The following is an 18,676-nucleotide window of genomic DNA, read 5'->3' as shown; positions in this document are numbered from 1 at the left end:
ATATTAGAGTATTCTTGTTTTATCATTATTTATGTCATATGCAAAAATTTGTTTAATTGCTGCACAAAGATTTTTTACTTTTGAAAAAATTGCACACACAGGTCACTAAAAATTACAGGAAACACTGTTTCTGACTTATTTATATGAACTTTTTTCTTATTTTTGGCTATAGAATCATCTCCCAAGAGATTGCCATGTAATTTGGAATCATTTTGTATACATAATGTATTGTTTTTTTTTTCAATAATTGTATTGTATGTAATGTATATACAGAAAAAGTTTAAATTTTATTTGAATTAAGCCAATAAAAATATTACACTGGACTGGTGAACTGTTTGTTTTAACTAAAGAATTATAAAGTCTGGATACTTTTAGAACAAAATAAAGGTTACTTAATAGGTTAGGACTTAAGTTTTGTATGACCAAAGTGTAGTTTTACATTTGAGCAGTAAAACTTAAGTTGTGTCATATTTAATGTTGCATTAATTATGAGGCTTCAGGTAATCATTAACTGAAGGAACCTAGGGGATATTATGGTCCCAAGAGAACCCCAATCACTTAGTCTTTCAAAGAAGAATAAGTTTTTGATAAAGGACATTTTGAAAATCATATTTAAAATTTTGCTAAGTAAAAGCAGCTGCAAACCTTGGAAGCATACATTTTGGGAAAAAATTGTTCTTAAATTTTTTTAATAAATATTTAAAATTTTGTTAAGCAAAGGAGAGCCAGGAGGCCTAGAATGCTAAAAGTCTATAACATCATTGAGTTTGAGTGATCTATGTTTCAGGTGAGGTGAGAACTTCTTTATTATCTGACTGTTTATGTATGACCTAGGTTACCTGATTTTTTTGTGCATACACTTGGAAATAGTTAGTAATCCTTAACAAAGTACTGTCTACAGGAGAAAAGGAGCAATAGTAATACAATGTAAAATGAAATATGACATTGAAGTATGTATCAAATCTAACAAAGTACAGTAGTATAATTTAAATTCTGTTCTGGCTATCAAACGATGGCTTGTAAACAGAACTAATAAGGGTTGTTGTACTGAAATAAGGCATTAGAAATGTCAGTATTTTAAACAACACAACTGTAAAATTCTAAGGTTTCCTTATTGAGATACAGTTAAAAAAACATTACACAATTTCAAAATAATACCATGATATTTAAACAAAAATATATAGCTGGTATTCCATAATGGTTTGTGAAATACTATAACTCTATTGGCCTCTTCCTTTCGTCCATGATATTTCGGGTTGACCTGGTTAAGTTCAGCATTCTTCATAAAATGTACTGCTCATTCAAAAAATACAGTAATTGTAATTGGGTATTAATTTATAGTAACTACATAAATAAATGGATAATTCATTAAATTAAAAAAGTTCCTTTACAATATGCAGAGTATGTAAAGGTTTTACTTTATGTAACACAAATCTGTCCATTTGAAAAAACATATGATCACTAAAGGTCATACATTTACCAGGAACAATTAGATCAGTATGTTAAAATATACTTTTGATTAATGTTACAATCTGAAAACAACTAAAAAACGAAACTATTAACACACCTCATGAAAAGTGTAATTAAAATACAAAAGCAAAATATTTTACCTGGGTTCCTACAATCATTAAATGGCAAGAATAAATACCAAGTGGGGTTTCTTGATCTTCTTCCTTTTGTAAATTATCAAGGCACATATCATTTGCTCTTGTGGAAGCCTAAAACAATTATCAAATTTATTATGTAAAACACTACTTACACTATATCATTATTCTAATTAAAAATAGAAATAAATTATTACTGACAATTCAAATTCACATAAATCCCATTATAAGACACTAAAATGAGATTAATTTTACTTCATATCTAACAGTATGTTAGACACAGTGGAAATTTAACTGTTATACAAATATTGGTCTACAAAATCAGTCTCATTTTATAATCAGACTGAACAATTTCTACACTGAATAATGTAGAATATATATTACTATTTTAGTTGAACTTTTTCATTTTGCTTGAAAAATTTTCCTTAAGAAAAATATTTTTCTTTTATCAAGCAAAATCTCTTAACTTTGCAGTTCAAATATAAATCTTAATGAATGCATGATGACTTAAATATATATAAGTAAATATATTTTATCAATATATTTTTTAGTAATAAAAATATAGATTAAAAAAATCCAGAAAATGTGCAACAGTGATTTGTATTTTAACACGTGATGTATTTAACAGTGATATATATTTTAACTAGCAGACCTGGCAATGCTTCGTTATTGCTAAATTTGAGTATATACGAGGTGCTACCCAAAAGTTCAGGGAATTTGAATTTTGCATGCAAACCATTGCTGGTACGATCTGCTGCCGCTAGATGTGGCTAGCAGTACTCTTTGTGAATCAGTGTTCCAACAGCTGTGACGGTCAGAGGCTGCATTGTTGACTTTCATGCGGTTGTGTAACGTTGTATTTTACTGCTTCAGCGAAGTTCTAAATGGCAGATTTTAAAGAGCAAAGAACCTGCATCATATTTTGCTTCATGCTTAAAAAAACTGGTGCAGAAACCCATCGTGCATGCTTGTGGAAGCATTTGGTGACAATGCTAAGAGTAAAAGTAAAATGTTTTTGTGGTACAAACGATTCAAAGATGGACGAACGACAGTCGATGACGATGACGTTCAGGAAGACCATCAACAAGCGCAACACCGGAAAGCAACGCGAAAGTGCGAGAGGCTAATGATGCAGATTGTAGACAAACAATCCATGATGTTTGTGCAATTGTAAAAATGTCATATGGGGGTCCGTGCAACCCATCTTGTTGGACAATTTGAACACGAGACGCACTGCTGCAAAATGCGACCAGAAAATCGCGTAGCTGTCTGTAGTGAATTGAAAAATTCAGCCAAAAAATTCCCCAACCATCCTATTCACCTGACCTTGCCCTGTGCAACTTTTTTCTCTTTCCAAAAATAAAATTTCAATTGAAAGGCCATAGTTTTAACACAACTGAGGAGATTCAGGAAGAAACGCAGAATGTGCTTTGAACACTTACACCTGCAGACTTCCACGGATGCATGGAATCATGGGAAAAATGCTGGGATCACTGTATCAATGTTCAAGGGGATTAATTTGAAGGAAACAATGGAAATTATAAGTTATGGTAAGCTATTTTATTTTTATGGTAAAATTCCCTGAACTTTTGGGTAGCACCTCTATATATAGATTAAATGAACACAATTAAAAGTTTGATAAAACATTAAAAAACTTAATATTACAGAACTTCACAAAATTTAACCTTTCTCTTTATAAAAGCCAGAATGTAAATAAATCCAATTGTCTAAACAGCACTACCTATTGGATTTAATTCAAACTACTCTCTAAGCTCAGTAGTCTGTTCAAAATACCCCTAAATTTCTATCTACTGGTCAGATTGAGAATTTCAATAGCTTTAAACCTTTTCTAGACAACGAGGACCATTTTGAAAAAACCTTCACGTAAATTGGCCCAGTAGTCTATAGCGGACACACATACGAACATTGCCTTTTGAAGAAGAAAGTCTGTTTGTATGATTGTTTGTTTCATAAATATCTTGACAACAGCGCCACCTAGCAGGTATAGTTTTTGCAAAATTTTTCTTTTCATGTAACTAATATATATTCTGAATATCAGTCCATAAATAGAATTTTTCTAAATATCTTGACTCCAGCGCTACCTAGCAGGTCCAAATTAATTCAGAAACCTTCGCGGATGTGCACACAACAACTCATCAAAGTTTCATCGCAATCGCATGAATAAAACTTTATATTCATATCGTATGAATAAAACTTTATACTTTGTGTAGGTACACACGTAACTTTATATCGTATGAATAAAACTTTATATTTCGTGTAGGATAATACACATATAGTACGACATACAGGACAAACGAACAAATATTCATTTTTATATATATTGAAGATGAATTTTGAAATAGTATTATGAAAATATAATATTATATTAAATATTATATTAAAAATAGAATTATGAAAAAAGAAAATACACCTTTTTAAAGAGGGTGAAAAATACATGAATTTTATCATTATCCTTGACAAAAAGCAATAAGCATATAAAACATAAGGAAATAAACAAACGTAAAACATATAGACCTTAAAACTAAATAATAAGAAATAAAAGCTAAAATTAAAACAAAAAATACCACAAATAAGAATTAAGAATAATAATAGAACAGTACAAATGTAAAGGCCCACAACCATCAAAAACTGTAACAAGACAAAAAACAGAAACAAGAAAAAATAACAGTGTAAGTGAAGGTGTAAAAATCTTCACTTGCATTGAACCTTCACTATGCATGTGTTGGTACATCGCTTGCATAAATTATGCAAACAAAAACAGCAAAAATAAAAAAAATAACAAAAAAATAAAATACAATAAAACATGAAGTAAACATAAAAAAATAAAATTAGTTATAAAAAACCAATTATAATTCATTAGAGGTTCCTTTTTAATTACTTCACAAAGAGTCAAAATTATTTGGATGCTCCTCAAAAAAAGAGAATATTGTCAAGGATTGTCTTTGTTATAGATTTGTAATATCCTGGACAAAAAACTGAAACATGAACTTATGCTGCAAGGCCCCATAATACAAACAATCAACAAGGTTGTGGTTTGCTTGAGGGTCTACAATTATATCTTTCAAATATTGGGGCGGCACTAGATTCTATCAGGTATCTGTGAGTGATTCTCATATATGAGATTTGTTAATGACAAATCATGACTTCCTCATGGTGATTAGTCAGATTGAGGAATTCCAAAGCAGTACAGTATCCTTGATGACCTAGTTATTGACAGTAGTGTCCAGCCATTCTCTAGAAGTCACCTGAAAAAATGTTTAAATCTGAAACTTAAGACATGATTTCTAGAAGCCAACTGAGTGCAAGTGTTCATTGCCAGATGTCCCAAAATGGCTAGGAATCCAACAAAAGGTCGCATGTGAATAACAGTATATCTCTGAAGTAGTAGGCAAATATTTCTGAGACAAAAGAAAGTGTTGAATACAAATCTCCTATCACCTGCAATGCACTCATCAAATTTGAGCAAATAAGAATGTGGTGAGATCATGGACTAATAATGATAAGGGCCTCATTAATGGTATACAGCTGAGCAACAGACAAACAAATTAAACATTGCAAACCAAACACATACATCTTACCGTCAACAATGAATGAACTTAAATATTCTTGTTTAGAGCATCAGTGCATATTGTATCTGGCTTTAAGAAAGAAACAATACTACAGAACTGCTTTTGCAAAACATCTCTGGTTTGTCCATTTCTTTTTTATAGGAACAAATCTCCCAAGGTGACAAGTTCTTGGGCTTTCCTAAAAGTTTTCCCTGTCAGTACATTGAGGATATTCTTTGTAATTGTGAAATTGGTATTTTAGAACAGAATGTCAAAATGAGGATGTTCTGGTTGAGCTTGGATTCAAGCTAAAGAAGGCTGGACTTATTTAATTTAAGCTAAAGTAAAATAAGACTGTTGATAATTGTTACTTCCTGTAAAAACTGATGGCTCACCTCAATCAATCGTTAAGTAGTATTTTTTATGAAAATCTTGCAAACACTGTATTTTTACAGAAAATACAGCATTTTAAATATTAAATCATTCCAGTATTGAACATCAGAATTTGCATATTTTTCCATATTAAATTTCAAAATTTTGAAAAAAGAAAACAATTTCAACAAATTTATAAATTATAAATAAAAAGCTTTTAAAATAAATATAAAATTTAATAACAACTGAAAATGTAGGATCCCACTTATCTATTTACTGTGTTTTGGTGGTTTATATTTCATTATATGGGATGGAGCAGAGGAAACATATGTTTTTTAAACTGCTAGTACTCAGCGGGAATGGGGGGTATTGACCTTCGGCGACCTCTGGCAGACAGCTCAGACTATACAGTTTCAGTTATGAAGCATTGGAGCATAGAACATCGTGTGTTTGCTGTCAAGCAGGTTTTTAGAAAAAATGATTATGTGGCCTCGGTTCAACATCTTTTCCATCAAAATTTTAATGTCAAATGTCGAGGTGTAGTTCCAGATTGAAATACCATACTTTGATGGGTTGAGACATTTAGAAGTATGGGATCTGTGATGAAGAAAAAACCACCTAGCCTTCCCGTTCAGTTCAAACTCTGGAAAACGTAGACAGAGTGCGAAGGGAAATTCTTACTAGTATGAAACAATCTGCTAGGCAACAGGCTGTAGCGCTGGGTATGTCACGTCGTTTGTTTCATTGCATCTTACAGTGATATCAAATTTCACCCATACAAAATAATGATCATCCAGCAGCTAACTGAAAGGGATTTTGTGCCACGTAAAGAATTTTGTGGCCTAATGAACACCATTTTTATGGAAGATGCAAACGTCCTAAAATATTTATGAGTGGCGAAGCCCATTTCAATCTAGATGGCTATTTTAATGTATAGAACTGTCAGTACTGGGCATCGGAAAACCCACATGAACTACATAAAAAATCTCTCCACAGTTCAAAAGTAACAATGCGGTGAGGTGTCTCCAAGATATGGATTGCAGTTACAGTGACATCAGCGTGCTACATTGACATGTTAAAACAACTTCTTGCATCCAGAACTGGAAAGGCATCATGTGAACATGAGAGAAATATGATTCCTACAGGATAGTGCTACAGTTCACATGGTGAGAGCATTGATTGAAGTGGTCTGACAAATGTTTCCTGGACATGTAATTTCATGATTCAGCAATGTTTCTTGGCCCCCAAGCTCTCCTGATCTATCGATTTGTGACTTCTTTTTGTGGGGCTACCTGAAATGAGAGAGGCATTCTTATGTAGTATGAGAGTGTATATGAACAAGCCACACACAATCAAAGACCTGAAAATTTCCATCTATCAAGAAATTGAAGCTGTGCCAAATGAATTTTGGAGAATGTTATGCAGAGCTTTGAGGAGAGGCTTTGAATTTGCGTCCGACAAGAAGGATATCATCTCACTGATATTACTTTCTGAACTTAATTAGGGTATGCTGATTTCAAAATGCAATACAAATATTACTTAATGTAAACATTTTTTTTCTATAATAAAAAAAACCAAAGTTATTCACTGGTGAAAAACATGCGTTTCCTCTGCTCTACCTTTATATATATTTATTTATTTTATATATACAGAGTGATTCAAAACTATATGGTAATCTCTCAGGAGTTGATTCTATAGCTAAAAATAGGAAATGTGTTTATATAAATATAGGCTCGAAAATGCTTTGTTAGAGTTACAGCTAGTGAAAGATTTAGCCTGGATTTCAGTTCCCCGGGGAAATGAAGACTTCCTGAAATTCTGGGAAGTAAATTAAGGGGCAAATTTAGTTGTTTCTTATGGTTTTTGACCTGAAAATATTTTTAAAAATGCATCCAATGTACCTCCATCCTGATATACCTACATCCTAATGTACCTCCATTAGTTTTAAAGATATCTGACATAAAAGCCAAAAATTGGGGGCAAAAATAACATGTTTTTGGTTTTTATGTAAAAAACATTTCTTAAATGGTTAATTAAGTTGTATTTTTTCATTTAGGAATGTAGAAAATTTAATTCTAAAAAATACTCATGTAAATTACTTGACAACTTTTAATATTATATTAATATCTTAAAATTATATTATTGCAATTTAACTTTGAGAACAGAAAAATTACATTAAAAATTAGTGAAGGCATTATTAACTTCAAAGTTGCTCGAAGTGGCTCCTTATTTGTTCAATAAATGATTTTGCTCAATGAAAACATTCTTTTCTAGTGCATCTTAAACATTAAGAGTATTCTACAGCTTCTACATTTAGAAGTACGGGATCTGTGATGAAGAAAAAACCACCTAGCCTTCCCTTTCAGTTCAAACTCTGGAAAAAATAGAGTGCGAAGAGAAATTCTTACTAGTACGAAACAATCCGCTAGGCAACATGCTGTAGCGCTGGGTATGTCACGTCGTGTTTCTACAGCTTCTGTTATGTGAATACTTAGTTCCTCTTGTGTGTTAATCCATTTTGAACAAACAATTGACTTCATCCAACTCCAATAGAAAAAAGTTTGATGTTGTGAGGTCAGGAGATCGTGGTGGCCATTTCACTGGTCCATTTTGACCAATCCTACTTAAATTCTTAAGTAGGTGTTCTTATGTAGGCAATCTTAAGATTACTGATGTGTAAAACTCTGTCTACCATATGCATTATTTAAATGATCCCTTACATTATTAAAAAAATGAGGAGGTATCCTGTTGTGCAACCTGTTTTCATAAGAAATATCTCCCAAGAGGGTGGGTAGGTTTATTTCCAGAAAGTTTAATATATATATATATATATATATGTTAGTAACAAAAGCACAGTAAGTTGAATATGTAAAAATATGCATGTATGTTGCTAAAATCGCATTCTGGCAACATACTCAGCTGGTACGAGGTGTACTTATTACACAACTCATTGCAGATTTCAAGAGTTAGTCAACTCAGATAATAAAAATAATATCCGACCAGTATCATTGTCAATTATACCATGTATCTTTTAAAGAGAAATATCATTAGCTGAAAATTAAAAAAATAGACTTATTAAAATATTTGTCTTAACTAAATTAGAGAACTATAGACATGAAGTACAGTTACTAATTAACTGGTAGCTATTAACAAACTTAAGTATATAAAATTCATGTAACTTACCCTTCCATAAGCTAAAACATTTTCATCTATAATAAATTTTTCATAATATATATTTTGTAAATACCACTTAAAAGTTTTACATTTCAAACGTTCCCGAAGAGCTTTCCTTTCACTTACATCACCATACTCAATAGTCTGAAAAAAATAAAATAAAATTTTTCCAGGACAAAAACCAGTGATTTAATTACTTTTATAAAATCATATGATTAATGAACCTGAATATTCATTTAAAAGATAATTAACAAGAATCTTCACATAAATGATTTTCCTCAATATAAATGATTTTCACAGTGGAAACTTTTATTTTTGAGTGACAACATTTGCAGATGACACAGCATTAGCATTAAGCTAAAAGTGTATACCAAATACAAAAAAAATATTGAAGAAGACCTTTCAAGAATTAGATGGTGGTTAATCAAAATTGGTTTAAGTTCAAATGTAATGAAAACAAATTACATAATTTTTTAATTAAAATGTTTAACAGAAATGTTATACAGCATAAAATATCACAATTAAACTGTATTATAAACATAAATTGTACATGCCAAACTCTACCGCAAATAAATATGGTTAGGTATCTAGGTGTAATTTTAGATGTGAATCTGTCTTGGAAGGAACATATAAATACATTAAAAAAAGAAATTCGATTTATATACAAATTTTATATAAAAAGTTTAAAAACAAGCAATTAGAATTTCAAACAAAAATAGATTTAGCAGATCTTTTCCACTTTTTAAAAACCTTAATATATTGCCCTTAAGATTTTTGTATGTTTTAAGAGTAGTAAAAATTTTTAATGAAAGCTATAATATATATAGGGTAACGCACCATATGTCATGAATAATTTAAGTAGGAATGATAAATTTGCGTTATCTTTGCCAAAATTGGAACTGCATGGACATTTTTATTCATTTCTGGCTTCAACCGTGTACAATTTGTTACCTAATAATATAAAGGAATCAAGAAACTTTAAAGAATATAATGCTCTGTTATTTGTATGGTTGCTAGAAATCAATGAAATTGAGAAGTTATTATTCTAATCTAATTATTGATGAAATTGTTAAAAGAAATTACTATTTTAGGATTACAATATCTATAAATTGTTATAGTTATTTTAAGTTGCTGGGGCAGTGTATTTCAAAATTTCTATTCCACTATACAAAATGTTATTGTACTAGTAACCCTTGACATGGATTTGTCTGTAAGGGTACCTAAATTTTCATACAAGTTACACATTTAATATTTTATTGCAGAAATTGTTTAATTGAATTTCCTTGTTGTTATTATTCTTCTAAATAAAATATATAACTGTGTGTGAAAATAATAAATAAATAAATAAAATTTCAATCTTACAAGCAAACAGAAGTGCCAAAAGAAGCAAATCAAATTTAATAATTTTGATAAAAAATGTATGAATATATATATATATATATATATATATATATATATATATATATATACAAAAGTACAATTATACTGTAATTATTTGTATACCCCCTACAGTTATTTTTAAATTACACTTCTATGAAAAAACTGCAAGTCTTATGCATATGTACTCGGCAGATATCCATTTTGCTATACAAGTATATATCCATTAATTCTTAAGCTCTTAAGCATTTGCATAAATGAAGTTCCTTTGCTACAATTAAAAGTCTGTAATATTCAGTTGACCAATCAACTTGATAAGCATCATTGTGTGGAAGTCACAGTAACAGTTCAACTCATAAAAAAAATAATAATGGATAGAAGTACGAGTCAAAGGGTTAAAATTTACATAAATTTCAGCAGATTAGCAGTTAATAACCAAAAGCAAATCAGGAGGTTCAGAAATTAGAAATTGTACAACTAGTTCACATTAACTTTGATTTTATTAACAAATAAAATCAAAACTTGTATTCCACATTCAACAGAGAGAAGAAATCGTGAATCAAGCCAATGTTTTCTATCTTTACTTTTCAAGTTTTAAATTGGATTTGCTACTTACACACATGTCTTTTAATGGGTGTGCAGAAACAGTAAAAAACAAAACTTTCACAGTAGAGAGTAGATCAATTAAATAATAATACAATACGAGGTATATGTTCAAAAAGTAATGCGAATTTTGAAATTTCACAGGTTGTATTAGTTTGAATCTCTGAATTTTTTTGTTGTTGTATTGGTAAGCACGTCTGAAAAGTATCTATACATTTTTAGCCATATTCGATGTTTAGTCTGTTGTCAGCTGTCAAAAGGATAACACATGTTTTGGTACGATCGGTGATTTTTTATTTGTATAAATAATGGATCAGAGTTAGTATTAAATTTTGCTGTAAGAGTGGAATAAGTGTAAGAATATTTTTAAAATGTTAAATATTGCTTTTGGTGAGTCTCCTATGAGTAAAGCAAGGGTTTATGAGTGGTATAAGCGTTTCCCAGAAGGTCGTGAAGACGTTGAAGATGACGAGCGTCCCGGACACCCCAGCACATCAACAACCAAAGAAAACGTGGAAAAAGAGAAAGAAATGATTATAAATGATTGCCAAATCACAATCAGAGTAGTCGCTAATGATGTTGGATATCAACTGGTTCATGCCATGAAATTTTTTTGGATGTTTTGGGTATGAAACATGTGACAGCAAAATTTGTTCCAAAATTGTTGAATTTTAAACAAAAACTGTTACGAATGGAAGTTGCTCAGAGTCATTAAATGAAGTCAAACAACGATGCAGATTTACTGAAACATGTCATAACAGGAGAAACATGGGTTTACGGATATGATGTCAAAACTAAGGCTCAACTGTCCCACTGGAGGCATTCTGGATCACCAAGACTGAAAAAAACTCAACAAGTATGGTCGAATGTGAAGGTTATTGCTCACCATGTTCTTTGATTTTAACGGCATAGTGCATCAGGAGTTCTTGCCTCAAGGTCAAGTGATCATTAAGGAGTATTACCTATAAATTCAATGCCGTTTGTGTGAAGCAATCCAAAAAAATGCCCGGATTTGTGGCGAAACAATTCATGGCTTTTGCACCACAATAATGCGCCTGCTCACACTTCATTGCTTGTTCGTCAATTTTTAGCCAAAAACGACACTGTAATAATACCCCAGCTGCCATATTCACCAGACATGGCCCCATGTGACTTTTTTCTATTCCCAAAAAGAATTTAAAGAGCCATTTTTTAACAAGCATAGATGAGATTAAAAGCGAATAGCTGAAAGTGCTAAACACTATTCAAATGATCAAGTTTCAGAAGTGTTTCGGGGATTGGAAAAAGCGCTGGCATAAGTGTATAACATCTAATGGGGACTATTTTGCATGGGATAACATCAATGTTAAAGAATAAATAAAATTATTTCCAAAAAACAAAAATTATCTTTACTTTTTGAACACACCTCGTAAGTTTAAAAAAGCAGATTGGTATTTAGCAAAATTATCAGAAAATTCATGTCTGATTCTTCATATCATCTTAGTCTTCATATAGTAAGTAATGAAATTTCTAAGGCACATATTTTAAATTACACTTTAATTATAATTTTTCATTATCATAAACTAAAAATGCCAATCTGATGACAGTTTATTTTTTCTACCTTTAGTTTCTAGTGACTGAAAATGGGAATAAACAGTATCAAACATTATCATTCTACAAGAAATTACAGAACACAATAATGCGTATCTCATTTTTATTTTTCTCCTGTTTTTATAATTATTTTACCAAGTTCACAATCTTTGAAATTTAAATTTATTCTATTTATAAAAAAAAATTATATAAAATGTTTCCTTCAGAACAACAAACAAAAAGTAATCGTTACACATAACACAATCATTAAACAAAAACAATATCCTTGGAAAATATAAACTAAACTATTCATTCTTACTGCATAATTTTCTTTATTGGTCAAACAAAGATTCAATGTACACTTAAAAGCCTACAGCAACAAAGAATCATCATTTGCTAACAATCTCATGTAAAAATAAATCAAAATCCATCAACATACACAACGACCTTATATTGTACACAAACACAAAAAAAGACCATACACTTAAATATTATGAAATATATACAACACAACAAAGATAAACAAAACAAAAAGATGTAATTTAACTCTTAACAATTTTTTACTGCATTCTAAAAACATATCTTCCTTACTCTAGAAAACTGCCAGCAATAACATTACACTCGAGTGAGAAACAGTACCAGTCAGTCCACTGGAGACAGCTGCAAAAGTGACACCATAATACTTACATCAAATAAATCTAGTTTGGTTCATCATTAAATATTTAATAGGTTTACATAATATCTTCAATCAGTCAAAACAAAGAAAAACATGAAATTGAGAACAATTCAGTATACATTTCTGTACAGACACGCATGCATGCACACGCACACACAGCAAGTTCCAATTTTTTTTTTTTTTTTTTTTTTTGTCTTCAGTCATTTGACTGGTTTGATGCAGCTCTCCAAGATTCCCTATCTAGTGCTAGTCGTTTCATTTCAGTATACCCTCTACATCCTACATCCCTAACAATTTGTTTTACATATTCCAAACGTGGCCTGCCTACACAATTTTTCCCTTCTACCTGTCCTTCCAAAATTAAAGCGACTATTCCAGGATGCCTTAGTATGTGGCCTATAAGTCTGTCTCTTCTTTTAACTATATTTTTCCAAATGCTTCTTTCTTCATCTATTTGCCGCAATACCTCCTCATTTGTCACTTTATCCACCCATCTGATTTTTAACATTCTCCTATAGCACCACATTTCGAAAGCTTCTAACCTTTTCTTCTCAGATACTCCAATTGTCCAAGTTTCACTTCCATATAAAGCGACACTCCAAACATACACTTTCAAAAATCTTTTCCTGACATTTAAATTAATTTTTGATGTAAACAACTTATATTTCTTACTGAAGGCTCGTTTAGCTTGTGCTATTCGGCATTTTATATCGCTCCTGCTTCGTCCATCTTTAGTAATTCTACTTCCCAAATAACAAAATTCTTCTACCTCCATAATCTTTTCTCCTCCTATTTTCACATTCAGTGGTCCATCTTTGTTATTTCTACTACATTTCATTACTTTTGTTTTGTTCTTGTTTATTTTCATGCGATAGTTCTTGCGTAGGACTTCATCTATGCCGTTCATTGTTTCTTCTAAATCCTTTTTATTCTCGGCTAGAATTACTATATCATCAGCAAATCGTAGCATCTTTATCTTTTCACCTTGTATTGTTACACCGAATCTAAATTGTTCTTTAACATCATTAACTGCTAGTTCCATGTAAAGATTAAAAAGTAACGGATATAGAGAACATCCTTGTCGGACTCCCTTTCTTATTATGGCTTCTTTCTTATGTTCTTCAATTGCTACTGTTGCTGTTTGGTTCCTGTACATGTTAGCAATTGTTCTTCTATCTCTGTATTTGAACCCTAATTTTTTTAAAATGCTGAACATTTTATTCCAGTCTACGTTATCGAATGCCTTTTCTAGGTCTATAAACGCCAAGTATGTTGGTTTGTTTTTCTTTAATCTTCCTTCTACTATTAATCTGAGGCCTAAAATTGCTTCCCTTGTCCCTATACTTTTTCCAATTTTTTTTATATTTTGGAAATGAAGTAATAAATTATTCAATTCAGTAATGTTAAAGTCAAAAAATTAATAAGTATTAAAAACTTTTTTAACATAATTTAAATACACTAAGTATCGTTTATAGTGACCAAAAACTTGTCTCTTGGTTGGTTTGGTGTGCTGTTTATGCATAAATACAGTTAGTACATTGTTTATAACGACATTGTTTGTAGTGATATATCGATTAATATGACTTATTTTTCCTACTGCAATGCAACATTTTATAATTTATAATAACGGACAGAAGTGACTCATCAGTAACGTAGTATATCTACATTGTAGCTACAGAAATATTTTGACGGTTCCTTTTTTCTTGCATATGTTCTGCAGTTCTTTTTTTTTTAACTTCTTCATGAACCAGATTATTGTAAACTGAAGCAGTCACATTCAATTGTTATTAATCTTTTGCTGTGAGCATATCATATCGTGCAGGTACAGTATTTTATTTTATGTATTCTGTATAATTCATTCAATAATGATTTAATTATGATTTCGCGAAAAAGATTCATGACAAAGGAAAAGGCACACATTAACAAGAGGTAAAAGAATGGTGAAACTAATAAGGACACTGCCCAAGAATTAGGCGTAGGTCATTCAGCAATATCGATGATATGGAAGAGCAGTGAAAAAATTAGGAAAAAGTTTGAAACAAATTCTGTGAAATCGAAAATATTACAGCCTTGTCAACATAATGCTATAGACCAAACATCATTTAAAATAATTTAAATACCACAGAACTAGTAGTATCCCTATTAGCTTGCTATATTGCAAGCTAAGGTGAATGTGATTTTTCTGAAAAATTTGGCAGACCACATGAAATAACTTCAGTGTGAATACAACAGTTCCCCGTCAGCATCACGATATTGTATCGGGAGAATAAGTGATGAAGCCGCAGTAGCTCCGACCAATGTGTCAGAAAAATGGCTAGAAACCATTTGGTCAGAATTAAAAGAGGGCTATTCAGACGAAAAAATCTGTACTGCCAATGAATCTGGTCTTTTTTTAAACTGACACCAGAAAGAACCCTTTGGTTTGATGGCAAAATGTGTTCGAGTGGAAAATTATCAAAAGAAAGACTAACAGTACGAATTGCAACAAATATGACTGGAACTGACAAAAAAAATTTCTGGTTGTAGAGAAGTGCTAAACCCTGATATTTTAAAAGTTTGAAATCGCTTCCTCTTATGTATGAAAGCTTGGATGACAAGTGATATCTTTACATCTCGGTTACAAAAATGGGACCATGAATTAAGTACTGAAAATGATAAAATACTGCTGCTGCTCATTGACAAGTGTCTGGCTCATCCACACGTTGAAAATCTTCCGTGTGTATCATTACTGTTCTTATCACTGAAAACAACAGCGGTCTTATAGCCCTTAGATCGTGGCGCGATCAGGTCGATAAAAGTCTACCACAAAAAACACCTAATTTTATAACTGATTCAGGATTTACATCAAAAAAGCAAACACAAATAACTATTCTGACCGCAGGCTGAGGAAGTTACTCACGTTGCATGTGAAGAAGGATCTTTAGCAGAGTGGGGCAGTAACTCTACAAAACCAATCATCAAATGTATTGTTTGAAGATTATCAAGAGGTTAGCAAAGATTTAGAAATGCATGAAAGTGTAACAGATGATGATGTAGTGGCTTCAGTACTAGTAGAAATAGACAGGGACATAGGTACTGTCAACAAAGGTAACGAAAGCGACAACAATGAAGTCATCAACCTGCCAAATCTTCCAGAAGTTTTGGCAGCAATGAAAACCATTTGCCAGTTTCTTACTTTTACAGAAGTTTCTAATGAAAAACAAAGAGTGTTTGTTTTGATTTAGGAAAGAACCTTCAAAAACTGTATTACAACACAAAATGTTTGAAACAAAGCAAATAACAGATTTTTGCAGAAAGTAATTTTTATAATTTTTCTCTAATTTTTATTTTGTTTTACTCTACTGTGTTTGCATTAAATATTGTTTAGTTTTTTTTTTTTTTTTTGCGGAAATAAATATTATTATTTTTACTAATTGTTATTATTACTGTATTACAATACCTTTGTAGATAGCTTAAAAAAAGCATGAAAGCATAAAAGCTACCTAAACATCAGTTACAGTGACAACTGGTTATAATGACCAGTCCCTTGGAGGCCACTATAAACGATATTTACTGTATTTGAATTATATATTAAACGTTGAAAAATGTATTGAATTAAAAAAAATTAAACTAGCTATAAAACTAAAATTAAATCATTTAAACATGCTATTAATTTTATTAAAATAACTAATCTTTCCTTACAGTTATTTCAGACCAAAATTCTCAGTGCCGAACCACACAACAAACATTAAATTACTATTATTTAAACATTTTTGTTTTTATTGCATAAAAATAATTATTTATTTTTATATTTTTAAATATATATTTTTTTATTATTTGTATCAACAGGGTCATGCAAAAGAATATAAAACAATCATTAGTATAAAAAAAGACTATAATTTCCATGGATAATATTTAAAAAGCCTGAATACATGAATAGAGAATATTTTTAATAAAGAAAATATCATAAGAGCTAATGTATGGTGTTTTCAATTGCCACCACTGAATTATTCATTATCTACAAATAGACTTCTTCAAAACCCAGTAGAAGAATTTGTCCATGGAGTTTGAACACAGTGTTCTGTCAAGTCTTAAAAAATAAAAGACTTACTTTTTCAATCCATAATAAAAATAGATGTTACAAAAAAAGAAAATAATATAACCCCAGCACAAAACAAAAATGATTTTTCACAGGATATATAGAGGAGGTCCTTCATCTAACCATTATTACCTTGATGAATAAATAAAAAAAGCAACAGTACAAACTCCCTTGAACATTTTCAGTGCAGTGGTTACATACATATTTTTGCAGTAATTTATGAGAACTCATAAATAACAGATGTTTACGCCATTGCGTAAAGTTTGCATTATTTCCAATGAATTCAAAGTTAGGGTTGAGTCATGTTGTTTGCTTCAGGCTTGGTAAATTTATTACTATGTTTCGTGTTTGGGTTTGTCATATTTGTATCTGTTTGATTATTTATTTGAGACCTAGCACCGGCCAGACTGTCTGCTTCTGTCATCTATAGCGACTGTGTTTTCATTTCAAGAATTATTTATGGTCGCCTTTTTCACACACCCTTTTTCTTTTTGTTCCCATACTAATACATGCACACATCTCTTGTTTTTTACACACACACTCTCCTAGACAGGAGAGTGCCAAGGTTTGCTTTCCCCTACTTCTCACCATGCCACCATTTTTGGCATTCTAGTCCTGACTTTCATGTTGTGCGGTTCTGCAACGCTGATCCTCCAGCCTTGGATGGGTCAGCTTGCAATTACCTCTCTTGTATAAATATTTTCATCGCATTCATACTCTCATACGCTGTGGTATTAGTCTGTCAAAATTATCTCTAGTTCTACCCGTCAGTGGTTCGTTGTTTCACTGATCTCTATGTTTTGTTTTGCCTCGTTTCTTTGTCATGTTAATCTTCAAATTCTGTATATTACATCTATGTTGAATGTGCTTCAATCACTACATACTGCCAATTCTATCGACGCCGAATCTTCTCGAGCTGCTGATTACATTTTCATCGAAGCAGAATCTCTCCAAACTCGTTGCTACATATTTGAGACGCCATGTCCTGCTCAACCTTTTAACTACGTCTCACCCCCGTATTCTTGATACACCACTGCGAACTACGCCCAGGATTACTGTATGTATTCGTTTACCTTCATTCACGAGTTCGTCTCTTGCTAATATTCGTGTGCTACAGGCAAGTTCAATTTTCATTATTTATTACGTTCAACAGTTATTTTATCATTAAAATTTGTGGAACATTCAGTTCATCATACCTTATGCCTTTCAAGTTTCAATTTCATTCAAGTTTAGTTTTAAAAAATCATTTATTCACTTACGTGCAGTCACGATAGGTGGCTTACCTATTTTACGTGCTTAATTATTACAACAGACATGAAAAAATTGCTCATTAAAAGTTTATTTCATGGAGAAAATATTAATACTCTACAAAATATAACAAGCCAGAGAATTATTCTTATGTTTGTAAAGCAGAAAATATTTCTTTCACTAATGCAAGAAAAAAACAAAAAGTCATCATAAATAAACATCATTAATAAAAGTTTGTTTTTTCTGTAATATATGTTTGAGAATTCTAAAAAATTAAAATGAATCATCAGGAAAGTTAAAAGAAAAAATAATTTTTCTTTTAACTTTCCTGACGACCCTTATGGGTTAACATTAAAAATAAAACAGACTCATCTCAGCCAGGGCTGCAACTCCTGGACTGATTTAT

At 31.1% G+C, this 18,676-nt stretch overlaps 1 protein-coding gene across 1 annotated transcript in view; it reads right to left on the bottom strand.

Annotated features, from left to right (window-relative positions):
• Positions 1-18,676, bottom strand: part of Pgant1 (Polypeptide N-Acetylgalactosaminyltransferase 1) — a 116,966-nt gene that overhangs the window by 19,231 nt on the left and 79,059 nt on the right. The window contains exons 8-9 of the mRNA XM_075356478.1: positions 8,729-8,863; positions 1,611-1,718 (exon numbers count right to left, since the gene is read on the bottom strand). Of these exons, the coding sequence (XP_075212593.1) occupies positions 1,611-1,718; positions 8,729-8,863 (243 nt within the window). The remainder of the gene's footprint in view (positions 1-1,610; positions 1,719-8,728; positions 8,864-18,676) is intronic.

The sequence above is a fragment of the Lycorma delicatula genome, chromosome 1 (assembly GCF_047948215.1).
Source record: "Lycorma delicatula isolate Av1 chromosome 1, ASM4794821v1, whole genome shotgun sequence".
NCBI classification, from domain to species: Eukaryota; Metazoa; Arthropoda; class Insecta; order Hemiptera; family Fulgoridae; genus Lycorma; species Lycorma delicatula.
This window is presented reverse-complemented; position numbering and strand designations above follow the sequence as displayed.